Consider the following 15,365-nt stretch of genomic DNA (forward strand, 5'->3'; position numbering starts at 1 on the left):
CCTACTCGAACAGCCTTTTACTGTTTTCTATTTAATTTATATCAAATTAAGCCTATACTTTCGCGCGAGTCCTCAACCATTTTAGTTGCCAAAGTTGCAAACATTTTATTTTGGTAACTTAAAAGGCAAAACTTAAATACAGTGCAAAGGTTCGCGAGCTGCTGTATTTGACGCCACTTTTATAGCGTAATTAAATAAAAAAAAAAAACAAGTTTTTTTAAACTGAAAGTAAGGAACGACGTTAAATCTTAAAACGAACAGAAATTATTCCGTATGTGAAAGGGACTGTCCCCTCGTCAACGCCTCACTCTTTACGCTAAAGTTTTTTATTGTTTAAAAAAAATAAGAGTTGTGAGAAAGTCAAAATTTAGCGTAAAGAGCGAGGCGTTGAGGAGGGGACAGCCCCTTTCGTATATGGAATAATTTCTGTTCGTTTTAAGTTTTAACGTCGTTCCTTACTTTCACTTAAAAAACTTGGTTTTTTTTATCTAAATTTTGAACGTTTTTGAATTAATACAGGTTTTGATTTTGGCTCACCGTACATGAATAATTAAAACAAACGTTACATATTAATTTTACTTTTATTTGGTTAAATGGCTTTCGCAAAAGTGGCTTAATTTTATTTACGAACGTTTTTATTAGTAATAAATATACGTAACTTACGAATTAACTTACGTAACAAACTTCTATATTCATATATTTTTATTATATAAAAATACGTATTAGGGGGATATTTTAAGTATATTAGGGGGCTCGGCCCCTAGTCAATACCTCGCTCTTTAAGCTAAAGTTCGAATTTTGTTCCAATTCTTTAAAAATGACCGCTTAATCACAAAGGCCGTTAATTAGAATAAATAGCTCTTATGAAAGTACTAAAAAATCTTTGGCTTAAAGAGCGAGGTATCGACTAGGGGGTGAACCCAATCATACACGTAATATTTTCTGTTCGTTGTAAGTTTTGATGTTACTCCTTATTTTCAGTTAGGAAACTTGTTTTTTTTTACATTTAATTTCTGATCTTTTTTTTAAATAATGCTGGGAAATCCGGTGCCCCCTTCATAGCAATGTCCCTTCCCCCATGAGTACTTCCTTCATGGAAAAATCCTCCCACATAACCCCCGACCAACCCACCCCCCCTACTACCGCAAAAAATCCCCCCTGAGAACATCAGCATTCTTCTTAATAACAAATACTATATGTTAACATTGGGCAAAGTTCATAACTTTCAGCCCTCCCCCGGGGACTTTGGGGGATTGAGTCATCCTAAAGGACATATTTATCATATTTTCAACCATGCTGAGCAAAATGGCTATCTAAAATTTTTTATCAGGTGACTTTGGGAAAAAAATGAGCGAGGGAGGGGGCCTAGTTGCCCTCCATTTTTTTGGTGCCTTAGAAAGGGCACTAGAACTTTTAATTTCCGTTCCAATGAGTCCTCCCACGATATTCTAGGACCACTGGGTCGATACGATCACCACTGGAAAAAAAAAAAAAAAAAAAAAAATAAAAATAAAAAAACACGCATCCGTGATCTTTCTTCTGGCAAAAAATTCAAAATTCCAAATTTTTGCAGATAGGAGCTTGAAACATCTACAATATGGTTCTCAGATACGCTGAATCTCATGGTGTGATTTTCTGGGGTGCGATGGTGTGATTATGGTGTGATGTGATTTTCTCAGGCGCGTAAATTTTTCTGGGTAGGACTACACCTGATGAAAGTTATATATTTGAATTCAGCATTGAAATCTGATTCTTTTGATGTATCTATTGGTATCAAAAACCCGTTTTCTAGAGTTTCGGTTACCAATGAGCCGGGTCGCTCCTTACTTACAGTTCGTTACCAGGAACTGTTTGACAATTATTTCAATATAAACTGAAAAAAACGCTATTCAATTCCTAATGTACCATACATAATTCCCACTTTTTCGGCTGCGTTTCTTAATCAGATGTTAGGGATGGGGGAGGTGGGGTAAAGCTTTTTCGATTTTTTGGTGAAAAATCAAGTATTTTTCAGAGAATAGTGGGTGGGAGTCTTTTTGTTTTCATTTTTTTAATTTTTAAGTGAAAATACAAAAAAAAACTATTTTCAAAATCTAAGGGGTTCCAATTGACCCCCCCCCCATCGGTGCCCGTACCACCTACACTTGGAAACAAACCAAATTAAAATCTGTACAAGTAAAAACAATCCTTATATTTGAGCAGTTGAAACAATACATCTTTAATTTTGGGGTGTTTTATAATTTGCCAAGATCTAAAGCCGTGTCCAGTCATTTTGCTGGGTATCTTTCTATTATGATTACTCCTTCCGCGGTGGCACCAAAATTGTAACAACATTTTTTTTTTCAAAATCCCTCTGTTTACCATAAATTCCTTTCCTCCTAATTTTCTCACTGATACCCTAAAACCACAAGAACCTTGTCTTTATAACACCTTACACAATAATGCCCTCAACAATCATACAACGTTTTCCATTTCAATTTGTTTTAACGTCTAATTCATTGATTCACTTGCTGCGCCAGACGACTGAAATCTGAAAATGCTTTGATAAAGGAGCAGGAAATATAAATAAGTATTTCAATGTAAATAAAGGAAAAGGTTGTCAAATTCCTCCTCATCTTTCAGCCATTAAGAAACCAGTCTTATTGATATCTATCATAAAAAGGACAACGACCCCAAAAATTTCCGTAACGATATAAATCCCTTGAATCTACTGAACCACCCCCATTATATGTTTTTTATGTGGCATTCTGTCAGACGGGTAGACACGGGATGTACAAAATGGCAAATGTTAACTATGTAGTAAGTTTCGTGAGAATTTCGTATTTCGTTATTTTGTGGAATATCAACTATGACAATAAGAAACGTCCTGTGACTCATAATTTGTTCTTTATTTAGATTAATGTTTAATATGGCTTATTATGGTAGTTCTGAAACTATGTAAATGAATACAAAAATGACTAACCCAGCAAAAAAAAAGAAGTTTGGATAATTTACATTCGTCGTCGAAAAACAATATTATATAAGTTCTCATCTGAATATTAACCTTATATTTTAATATGAATTAAGTTATTTTAATGCTATTTTTTTAACGTAATAGAACTTGAAGGTTTAAAACCTCTCTAAATTAGCTATTTGAGCTTAGTTGTCAATTTTAGGCAAGGTTATTCCTTCTCCAATTATAGAGATCAGGGGGTCAAATTTGGTGAGTCAGTAGTTATCTCAAATTTCTGCACTTTCATAGACAGCGCACTAGCGCTGCCTAAGTGAATAACGATGTGGCCACAATGTGTTTTTTATTTTTGTCCGACAGACCCTTCGTATCGAAGGAGTTGTCGTAGACACTTCGGAAATGGCTCATTTGATTCGCAACTGGGGTGGTTAGTGCCAAGCTTAATAGTCGAAAGTAATTGGAGGACAACTGCCCCCCCATGCCCATTATTCCCCAAAACACATCCAATCAAAATTTTGAGACAGCCATTTTGTTCAGCGTAGTTGATTTCCAGATAAAAATGTGTTTTTGAGGAGGACACTCCCCCACAACCCTCAGGGCAAGGGTTTTAAGTTATGCCCTGGGGGCATATAAGGTTTTTATAGAAGGCTTTGTCGTATAAACTTCAAAAAAGGCTCATTCGATTGGAAATTCAAAGGGCTACTTCTCTTATTAATAGTCGAAAGTGATTGGTGGGCAACTAGCACCCCCACGCCCATAATTCTCCCAAACACATCCAATCAAAATTTTGAGATAGCCATTTTGTTCAGCGTAGTTGATTTCCAGATAGAAAATATGTTTTTGAGGAGGACATTCCCCCACAACCCTCGGGGAAAGGGTATTTTGTTATGCCCTGGGGGGCATATAAGGTTTTTATAGAAGGCGTTGTCGTAGAAACTTCAAAAAAGGCTCATTCGATTGGAAATTCAAAGGGCTAGTGTCCTTTTTTAATAGTCAAAAGTGATTGAAGGGCAACTAGCCCCCCCCCACGCCCATCATTCTCCCAAACACATCCAATCAAAATTTTGAGGTAGCCATTTTGTTCAGCGTAGTTGATTTCCAGATAGAAAATATATTTTTAAGGGGGGCACTCCCCCACAACCCTCGGAGCAAGGGTTTTAAGTTATGCTCTGAGCTCTGAGGGTATATAAGAACGATGTTGGCATAATTTACTATATATTATTTTTTTCCTTTAGAGCAGGGCACTTCATATGGAAGGGGTCGTCGTAGAAACTTCAAAAGGGGCTCATTAAATTGGAAATTGAGAGTTCTAGTGGCAATTTTACTAGTCTAAAGTGATTGGAGGGCAAGTAACCCCCCCCACGCCCATCATTCCCCCAAACACATCCAATCAAAATGTTGAGATAGCCATTTTGTTCAGCGTAGTTGATTTCCAGATAGAAAACATGTTTTTGAGGAGGATACTTCCCCACAGCCCTCAGGGCAAGGGTTTTAAGTTATGCCCTGGGGGTATATAAAGTTTTTATAGATATCTTTGTCATAGAAACTTGAAAAGGGGCTCATTCGATTTGAAATTCAAAGGGCTAGTACCCTTTTTAATAGTCAAAAGTGATTTGAGGGCAACTAACCCCCCTAATTAATCGAGTCAAACTCAAAACGAGCAGAAATTAACATAAGTTGGTCACAAAACCCCTATGCCTTCCCAAGGCCAGAACAAAATTTGCACTTTACTGAAAAAAAAACAAATGAATGTGCATTGTCAGTTTTATATAGATATACTGATATTTAGTAATTAAAATATTAATATTGTTTGATATATTTAAGTTATAAAAGTAAAAACATTTATATTTTTTAAAATAAAGTACAAATTTTGTTCTGGCCTTGGGAAGGCATAGGGATTTTGTGACCAACTTATGTTAATTTCTGCTCGTCTTGAGTTTGACTCGGTTAATTATTGTAATTTCTGTTCGTTTTGGGTTTCATTTATTTATCAATGCTGATTTGTGGTAGTTTCACGCTTGGTAGATTATTTGATTTTATTTTTGCTCATTTTTTGTTTCAAGCTTCTTTTTCTTTAAGGGGAATCAAAGCCATTTGAGATTTTAAATAAGTACATACTGAAAAAAAAAACAATTTTCAGAACAGCGACAAAATGATTTTTTCTAAACATTTCAGCCAGATAATATTCGGTCCTAGTAAAATAAAGATAAAGATAAAAAGAGAAATAGAAATCGAGGAAGAGCTGAAAACGAGTAAAATTAGAAAATCTGAGTAAACATTGTTGAATGAGCTTGCAAAACAACTAGCATCTTCCTATTCACAGCATCCTCATCTCCTAAAACTCCTATTCACAAATAAGTTTCAAATTTGTTTTGACTTTCCCTCGTTAGTTTAGGAGAGGGTTTCTTGTGACGTTTTTACTTTATTTCTTCTATCATTTTGTTCTTAATCTTCTATTCACTATTTTTCTGTCGAATTCTTTAGTTGCTCTAAACTCTCCCCCTGTTTCGTTTTTAATCTTTATCATCGCTCTCTTATAACCTGTTGCTGAGAGCGACCACTACGCTGTAATATTGAAGTTAGTTAATCTCCATTCTGAAAAAAAGCATTTCGCCTATTTGTTTAATAAATGAGCAGAGGAATCAATTGTCTAATTTCCTTAGAAATTGAACCGTTGGAAATTCCAACCTTTTGATAATAATCCAGCTTGGAAAGAGATGCACAACCTCTGGTGCCAAACCTAACGGTCTGTGGTTGTCACCAGTGCGGAATATCTGCAAAATTTAATCTCTGTCCAACTCTCAAAGCGTTCATTCTCTTGCAGAAATGAATGACAGCATTAACACAGAATCTTCGAACATGTCTTCGTTGGATTCAAAGCCTTATGTTGATAATAGCGATAACACAAGCCACAATTGTAGCGAAAGTGTTCGAAGTCATGACTCGGAGTCCAATCTGATCGGAACGAGTGAGGACAGTTCGGACGCCAATACGGCCTCACCTTCACCACCCCAAACTCCGATGACTAGAGGGAAAGAGGATTTTAGTGTTTTAACAAATAACGATAGTGAAAAAAATGGATATTATCAAACAAATATAACAATACCTGAGAAAGATGTTAAGAATTTGTTTGCCCAACCATATAACGATCTTCTCGTTCCAGTGAATCAAAGCAAAAAGGGTTTAAGGTGAGCTATTTATTTTTGCTGAGAAAGCGTTAAGTTTGTTTTTTCGTGCTTGCGACAGCAAAATCTTTTCGACCATGGATTTAGCTACTTTTATCTGTTGGTAGCAATTTCATTTTTTTTTCAGTTGCGGTTCGCTAGACTAAAGAAGTAAATTGACAACCCGTAAGATAGCCTAAAAATGTTTATACCTAACAAATGAGCTCGATATCTCCGATATCTCACTCTTTACGCTAAAGTTTGACTCTGTCACAACTTTACTTTTAAAACAACAAAAACTTTAGCATAAAGTGTGAGGCTTTGAGGAGGGAACAATCCCTTTCATATGCGGAATAATTTCTGTTCGTTTTAAGTTTTAATGTGGCTCCTTACTTTCAGTTAATTTTTTTTTTATTTAATTTCTGAACGTTTTTCAACTAATGCAGGTTCGAATTTGGCTCACCGAACATGAAAAATTAAAACAAAATTTGCACATTAATTTTGGCAGACTTATTCCGTATACGAAGGGTTGCCCCCTGCTCAATACCATGCTCTTTACGCTAAAGCTCTTATCACTTTTAAAAATGCTTCTTATTCTAATTAAACGGCCCCTTTATTTCGGTAGCCGTTCTTAAAAAATGGAACAAACAGTCTAACTTTAGGGCAAAGAGCAAGGTATTGAGGAGGGGAAACCCTTTATATACGGAATAATTTCTGTTCGCTTTTTAAACAATGCCGGTAAATCTGGCCCACCCTCTATGAAATATACCCCTCCCTTTCACGAAAAACTCCTCCGTGGAAGTTTCATCCAACGTAAAGTGCGTCCTCCCCTCGTCAAATTCTCTCCAGACAGTTGCATCCTCACTGTGAATCCCCCCCCCACTTTAAAATTGCTTGCGGACGATTCAGCCTGAAAAATTCCCCTTTGCATCCTTTCATTTGAATAAGACTATAATCTCTAATCGGCTTCTAAATCACTTCAGAAATGCCCCCTTCCGTGGAAATTATTTCCCGGAAATGAAAACACACGGAAAAAAGCCCCTGGATAATTCCCCGGAACATCTCCACATGAAAAAATTGGCAAAGTGAATGTAAGATAGTTAAACAGAATTTCGTATAGCAGTTCTATCAAATCTACCCAGTATAACATTTCCCCTGGAGAATTCACCCCCAGAAATTTCTCACCCCTAGGAAGATTCTCCCTATTGAAATCCACCCTAAGCACCCCCCCCCCCAAAAAAATGTTTGCATACTTCCCAATAACAAATACTAATGTAAACAATGGGCGAATTTAATAACTTACAGGCCTCTCCCCACGGACCTTGAAGGGGGGGGGGGGTCATTTTATATCTACAAAAATAATTATGTGATCTTTCAAGTATACTGGACAAAATGGTTATCTCAAAATTTTGATTAGATAATTTTTGGGAAAATATGGGCGTCGGAGGCGGCCCAGTTGCCCTTCAATCTTTTTGGTCACTTGAAAAGGGCGCTAGAACTTTTAATTTCCCTTCGAATGCATCCTCTCCGGGTCTTCTAGGATCATTCTTTCGATACAATCATTCCTGGAAAAAAAAAAAAATAAACATGCATCTGTAATCTGTCTTCTGGCAAAAATAGAAAAATTCCACATTTTTGCAGATATGAACTTGAAATTTCTAAAGGAAAGTGCTCTGGTACGCTGAATCTGATGGTGTGATTTTCATTAAGATTCTTTAATTTTATGGGGTGCCTCCCCCCCCCTATTTAAAAAATTAGGCAAATTTATTTCAGGATCGTAACTTTTGATGGGTAACACTAAACTTGATGAATGCATATATGTTAGTGTGTATTTCAGTCCTAGAAATATCGGTGTTTTTTTTTAGTAATGTAGTCCACGAACTTATCTAAATAGGTAATTTTCTTGAGCTTCTTGAATACAATTGGCGAGCCTGGTATATAGCAAAACCAACCACCTTCAGTGGGCCCCTTGCCCCAAATATTAGTAAGCCCTAGGACAATGGCCTAGTTGCCTGTTTTTTCAACTCGCCATGAAGCTGGACCTCAAAATTTTTCATTTCAAGTCTCACACTTTCCCCAAAAGTATAATCCTGGATTTACAAGGTAGTGGTTCATTACAAGGAATGCTCGTTATTTGTATGTGCGACTCATTGGCCTTAGGAAAGCGTCTTGTGAGAATATGCTGGGTTAAGTTCCCTTACAGCACGGATAATATGAACGGTAATTAAGGAAACTTTTAAGCTTTGTTCTTTGTTGAAACTTTTAAGGTTTGTGGCTCTAAAATATCTTAATTATATCGTGTTTGACTCTTAAAGAAGCAAAAGTTGGCAATCCCGTCTTTTTTTCATTAATTTAAAATAAAACTTTCTGAAAAAGGAGTTTTTCAAAGAAAAGTAAAGGCCATATTAAACTTAAGATTAGCTGATGCAAATACCTGTTAAAATTCAAACTGGAAACGACAAGAAATTCCTATTAAAGAATAAACGAAACCCAAACAAACATAAGTTCAATAAACAACCATAGCGAAAAACACACAACAAGTAATAATATAAATGAATAAATAGATCTTAAAGCGAGTAATGTTTAGATTGAATATGAAAGTAAAGTTTAAAACGAAAAAAAAAAATTTTGCTATTGAAGCTTAAATGAAACTTAAAACGAACAGAAATTAAATAAACAATCAATGCAAACAAACTACTACTACTACTACTACTAACAACTCACCGCAGCACCAAGCCAACAATCTTCAACAAAAGAACAATCTTCGGCAATCTATCATCCTTCATCCGCACAACGTGCCCTAGTCACCCCAACCTTTTTTTCATTATAGCCCTAGAGAGCGGTATTGAACCACATTTTTTGTATAGCCTGTTGTTGAAATACGGTCAGTCAGCCGGGTACCCAGAACAATCCTTAAGCAATTTCTCTGTAAAACATCTACGGTAGCAAATCTTCATCCGCTTTTCGGAGCGTCCATGCTTCAGAGCCATATTTGACCACTGTCATCACTGTAGCTTCTAATATTCTAATCGTCATTTGCAAAATTATCTTCCTATTCTTCCAAACTTTTTTTTACTATGAAAAAATGCCCCGAACCTTGGCTATTTTACTTTCAACATTTTCACTGCCCCCGCCATCTTTACTAATAATACTACTAAGGTAATTGAAGCTGCCCACCTGATCAATCTTTTCATTACCGAACGTCATCTTTGAATTAGTCTTCTTAACATTAATTTTCAAACCTATTCTAGCACCCTGAACTCGTAAAACCTATAAAGTTCATTCATTTTGCTCACACTTTCATCTAGGATGCTTAAATCATCAGCATAATCTGAATCCAGGAGACTCTTTCCTGTCCATTTGATTCCGTGGTCTCCCATTGCCTTTCCTGTGCTCCTTAAGACAAAGTCCATCAAAATAATCCATATAAAGGGGGATAGAACACAACCCTGCTTAACTCCTGATTTAATACAAAACCAGCTACTAACCTCATTTCCTACCTTAACCGCAGCAGTGTTATTCTCGCAAATAGCACTAATCACTTTAATGTATTTGTCTAGTATACCATACAAGGATAAAACCTTTACTAAAGCTCTTCTATCAACAGAATTGAACGCTTGCTCATAATCTATAAAACTGAGGACCAAAGGTGTTTGAAAACTCAGGCCCTTCTCAATTATTAACCTAAGAGTGAAAATTTGGTCGACACATTCTCTACCTTTTCTACAACCGCACGGTTCTTCTCTTAAAACTTTGTCTACGGCATCTCTCAGTCTAAAAAGTATCATATTGCTAAGTAATTTACTACCTACAGAGACCTGACTAATGCCTCGATAAATATTACACTCACTTTTATCACCTTTCTTATAAAGTGACTTAATTAAGGTTTTCCTAATAAATTATATTCATAATCTTCAGTAACTTATTTCTAACCTCAGAGCCACCCTATTTCAGAAACTCATTTACCACCCTATCAGCACCTGGAGCCTTATTATTTTTTTAATCCTTTTAGTACTGTCGCTAATTCTTCTTCACAAAACAGAACTTCCTTCACATCCAAGGTATCACAAACTTTTCCATTTTCCTCTATATCTTTTCCTGCAACTCTATCTCGGTTAAGCAAATTCTCAGAATGTTCGGCCCATCTCTCTTTAGTTTTTTCCTTATCGCTAATTGCGGCCCCTTTCCTATCTTTAACTGGGCCAGGTCCGGATTGACTACCCCCTCTCAATTTGTTAACATTGCCAGTACAATATTTTACTATTATGTCGTCTAGCTGCATCTTCCAGGTCCTCGGCAATTTTATCCATGGCCTCCACTTCACATCTCCTTAGTTCATATTTTAATGCTTTCTCCACTTTCTTTACATTCCTTTTGTTTTCATATGATGTATTACTCAGATAATTCTTGTACAAGTCCTTTCTGCTCTCTATTAAACACAAAACTTTTTCACTAATATTCCTAGCTGTAGTTCTAGCTTTCTTCCCTAAGACACATTCAACAACTTTACAAATTATTTTTCTGAAATTATTCCAATCATTTTCAACATTATCAAATTTTAAACTCTGAAGTTTAGTATTCAACTGTTCCTGAAATTTTCTCTCAAATTCTCATCCTGGAGTCTACCAACATCATAACTTCCCGGAAGGTAGTTACCCTTCCGATATTTCAGCTTTTAACCCTTGACTACTTAAATTAACCCTAACTACTAGATGGTGATCTTTACTTTTAACATCAATAACGGCACTCCTATATACCCTAGTATCTTGTATTGATCATGCCAGTCTTTGGTTTACTACAACATATTCAATAAAGTTTGCTGTCCCCATCACGTGAATACCATGTTAACTTGTGAGCCATTTTATGACCAAGCACCGTATTGGTTATAACTAGATTGTTATACCTACAAAATTGCAAAAGTCTGTATCCATTACTGTTTTCTTTTCCTACACCAAATTTACCTAGGCTAGGATACCATCTATCCCTATTTGCACCGACCTGGGCGTTAAAATCTGGGACACTGTCTATTTGCTCCTGTAATTGTAAGTAAAATTCATCTGAGTCACTAGTATCTCCGTCAATCGGTTCTATAGGGGCGTATACTACTATAACTGATACCCTGAACTTTTTAGTCATAAAATGAGTAATTAGTATTCTATTATTAATACTTTCCCAGCCTAAACAAGACTTAGCAGCTTCCTTATTCTTCAAGAGCCCTACTCCCTGTCTATGTACCCCATCCTTCCTGCCTGAGTAAACAAATTCTATGTCACCTAATTTCATGCTTCCTACCCATGGGAGATGACTTTCTGAAACTCCTAATAAAACCAGTTCGATTCGTCTGAATTCGTCAGTCAATACGATAGTCTTTTTTTTTCTTTTTTTTTTAATTTAGATATTAATGTAAATGAATAAAGAAATCTTAAAACGATTGAAACTTAAAATGAATATGCAAATCAAGCTTGAAACAAACAAAAGTCACTACAAACAATAGTTTGGGTTTTGCCTCCTTCTCTCACTGTAAAAGTCTAAAACCTACTGCGTCATTGGCGCTTTACTGACAACGAATTATATTACAAATAATTTCTTTTGTACTTATTACAACATTAAAAATAAACGTAAGAATTAGAGTAGAATTAAATTTTGAAGTTATAAGCTTTCAGCCATTAATATCATTATATATCAAATATTCAGTTTAATTTTATTAGTTCTTTCCAAGACTGTTCAAGACAAATACAGTATCCAAACAAGAGTTTGGATACTACCCCCTTCTTTAACTGAAAAGGTCTAAAGCCTATTCCGTCATTAGCACTTCACTGAAAACGAATTATATTACAAATATTTTCTTCTCTAGTTATTAGAGCATTGAAAATGAAAATAAAAATTACAGCGAAATAAAATCTCGAACTGAATATCTTTCAACAGTTGATATTTATTATATATCAAATATTCAATTTGATTTTATTTGTGCTTTCTAAGACTGTTCAAGACACATATAGTTTTCAGTAAAGCGCCAATGATGGTAGGTTTTAGACTTTTACAGTTAGAGAAGGAGGCAAAACCTAAACTCTTGTTTGTAGTGATTTTTGTTCGTTTCAAGCTTGATTTGCATATTCAATTTAAGTTTCACCCGTTTTAAGATTTATTTATTCAATATTTTATTACCTATTGTATGTTTGTTTGCTATCGTTGTTTATTTAATTTCTGTTCATTTTGGGTTTCATTTTTTCTTAAATTTCTTGTAATTTACTCATTTTTGTTAGTACTTGTTCTATATTTTTGCTATGATTGTTTACCTAATTTATTCTTTAATATTCATTTATACTTTAACAGTAATTTCTTGGCGTTTCTAGTTTGAATTTTAACAGGTAATTGTATCTGCTGATCTTAAGTCTAGTATGGCCTTTGCTTTTCTTTGAAAAACTTCTTTTTCGGAAAGCTTTTTTAAAATTAATTTTTGTTCGTTTTTGATTGCAAAAAGTTTCATGTTTCTAGAAAATGCCTTATTTTAAAATCATTTTTTTCAACATTGAACTTTCATCAAAGTATCAATACTAGAATCAAGACACATAACTATCAAAGTACAGAAAAAATCTAACTAAATAAGGTATCAAGGTAAACAAAGTATCAAAGTAACAATAAGCAAGTTCCGTACCTCAGAGCCATTTCTCCGGGACTGGGGGGGGGGGGGGTCAAACCCAGAAACATATTTATTTGGCCTTTGAACTATTTTGAACAAAATGGCTATCTCAAAATTTTGACTGGATGCACTTTGGGAAATCGGGGCGTGGGCTAATTGCCCATTGATCACTTTTGACTCTTAAAAAAAGAACTAACAGTTCCAGTTTCTAATCACATGAGCCCCCTTCAAAGTTAATACCACCACCCCTTCCACAAAAAACTCATATTTTAATAATGGGCAACTAACGTAAGTTACAATTTTTTTTTCTGGGGGCTATGGAGGATTTCTCAATCCATTAGTTATAGCAGTTTGAATTCAGGACTATTTTGAAAAAAAAGGCTATTTGAAAATTTTTATAAGATGCATTTGGGGAAAAAGACACAGGGACAGGGGAAAGGTGGGCTTGTTGCTTTTTGATAATTTTCGATTCTTAAAAAGGGCACAGTAAATTTCAATTTCCGATTGAGTGAACTTCCTCCAAAGTTTATACGACCAAGCCTTCCATAGAAGCTTTGTATGTTAACGATGGGCTGCTAGTATAACATACACCCCCTTCCCCCAGGGATGGGGGGAGGTTCGTTCAAACCCGTAACCATAGCTATTGGCTAACTAAAAGTTTTGATCGAAACATTTTAGAAAAAAAGGCTTGGGGGGGTAGCCTACCGTCCGATTACTCTTGACTTTTGAAAACTTTCAATTTAAATCGAATGAGGCTTTTCCGAAGTCTATACGATTACCCCTTCGATAAAAACCTTATATATGAACAATGGACAGCTTGCATAAATTACAGCCCTTGCCCTGGGGGCATTGGGAGGTTCTGTCAACCCCCGAGGAATAATTACTTTAAATACTTCCCCTCTTGAATACTTCGGATCTAATGACCTTCTCAAAATGTGATTGGATGCGTTTGGGGAAAAGAGGGCGTGGAAGGAGGGGGGGGGGGTCGATGCCCTCAAATCACATTTGTGTCTTAAAAAGGGTACTAGAAAATATTATTTCCAATTGAATAAGCCCCCTCGGAAGTTTATAACACCACCTCTTGCATATGAAGTACCTCTGGAGAACAAAAATAGAGCCTTATGGCCTTGGAGCTGGGGGGGGGGAGGAGAGTTGCCATCGGATTACTTTTGCTCTTAAAAAGAACTAGAACTTTCTATTTCCTTTCAGTCCCCTCCGAAGTTTATACGACCACCTTTTGCGTAAAAACTTTATATGCCCCGGGGCATAAATTACAATCCTTCCGCCGGGTTTCGGGGGGGGGGGGCGGTATGTGGACCAAGAAGTTTTGTCTTCTGATCGTTGGAATATTTCAAACAAAATGATTATCTTGAAACTTGGTCGGATCCATTAGGGAAAAAGAGGGTGGGGGGGTATACGCCCGCCGATCACTTTTGATGACTCTTAAAAAGGTAAATAGAAATTACAAATTCCAATCAAATGAGCCACCTCTGATGTTTATACGACCACTCCTTACAAAAAACCTTATCTGCACCCGGAACATAACGTACAACACTTCCCCCGGGCTCTGGAGGGGGGGCTGTGTTGACCCCTGAGATCCTGTTATTTGATCTTTAAACTATTTTGAACAAAATGGCTATCTCAAAATTTTGATCCGATGCATTTGGGGAAAAGAGGCCTTAGGGGGGGGGATTAGTTATCCTACGATCACGTTTGACTCTTAAAAAGGGTGCTAGAAATTCCGATTTACAATCAATTGAAGCCCCTCTGAAGTTCATACTACATTCCTTTCCGTAAAAACCATATATGCCCCCGGGGCATAACTTACAACACTTGCCCCCAGGCTTTGGCGGGCTGTGTTATCTTTGGATCTTTGGTCTATTTTGAACAAAATGGCTATATAAAAATTCAATCGGACGCATTTGGTGAAAAAAGGGTTGGCGGAGGGGGGGGGGTTGCAATCGGATCACTTTTGACTCTTAAAAAGGGAATTAGAACTTTCAATTTCTAATATTCTAACTTTCACTTCTTCCATAAAAACTTTATATGCCCCAGGGCATAAGTTACAACCCTTCCCCTGGGCTCTATGGGGAAAGTTATGTTGACCTTGAAGTTTTTGTTATCTGAGCGTTGGACTATTTCAAGCAAACTGGCATATCTCAAAATTGTGATCGGATACATTTGCAGAAAAGAGGGTGCGTGTGGGGGGGGGGGAGGTTTATAACCTCTGATCCCTTTTAAGTCATAAAAAGGTAACCAGAACTTTCAATTTTCAATCAGATGAGCCACCTCTGAAGTTTTTACGGCCTCCTCTTAAATAAAAACCTTATACGGCCCCGGACATAAATTAAAATACTTGCCCCCGGGCCCTTGGGGTTTATTTCGACCCCGGAGTTTTATAATCTGATTTTTGAATTATTTTGAACAAAATGGCTATCTCAAAATTTTTATCGGATGGGCTTGGGGAAATAATGCATGGAGGGGGGAGGGTTTCTAGTTGTCCTCCCGTTTCTTTTGACTCTTTGAAAGTGAACTAGAAATTTCAGTTTCCAATCAAATGAGCCCTCTTTAATGACTATACGAGCATCCCTTCTATAAGAGCCATATATGC

At 36.3% G+C, this 15,365-nt stretch overlaps 1 protein-coding gene across 1 annotated transcript in view; it reads left to right on the forward strand.

Moving 5' to 3' along the window:
- Nucleotides 1-5,759: 5,759 nt before the first annotated feature.
- The window catches only part of LOC148952004 (uncharacterized), a 77,079-nt gene continuing 67,473 nt past the window's right edge, over nt 5,760-15,365 (forward strand). The window contains exon 1 of the mRNA XM_089089475.1: nt 5,760-6,138. Coding sequence (XP_088945601.1) covers nt 5,777-6,138 — 362 coding nt within the window. The 5' untranslated portion in view covers nt 5,760-5,776. The remainder of the gene's footprint in view (nt 6,139-15,365) is intronic.

This window comes from Artemia sp. Qi Xiang Cuo, chromosome 5 (genome assembly GCF_049724085.1).
Source record: "Artemia sp. Qi Xiang Cuo chromosome 5, ASM4972408v1, whole genome shotgun sequence".
Lineage (NCBI taxonomy): Eukaryota > Metazoa > Arthropoda > Branchiopoda > Anostraca > Artemiidae > Artemia > Artemia sp. Qi Xiang Cuo.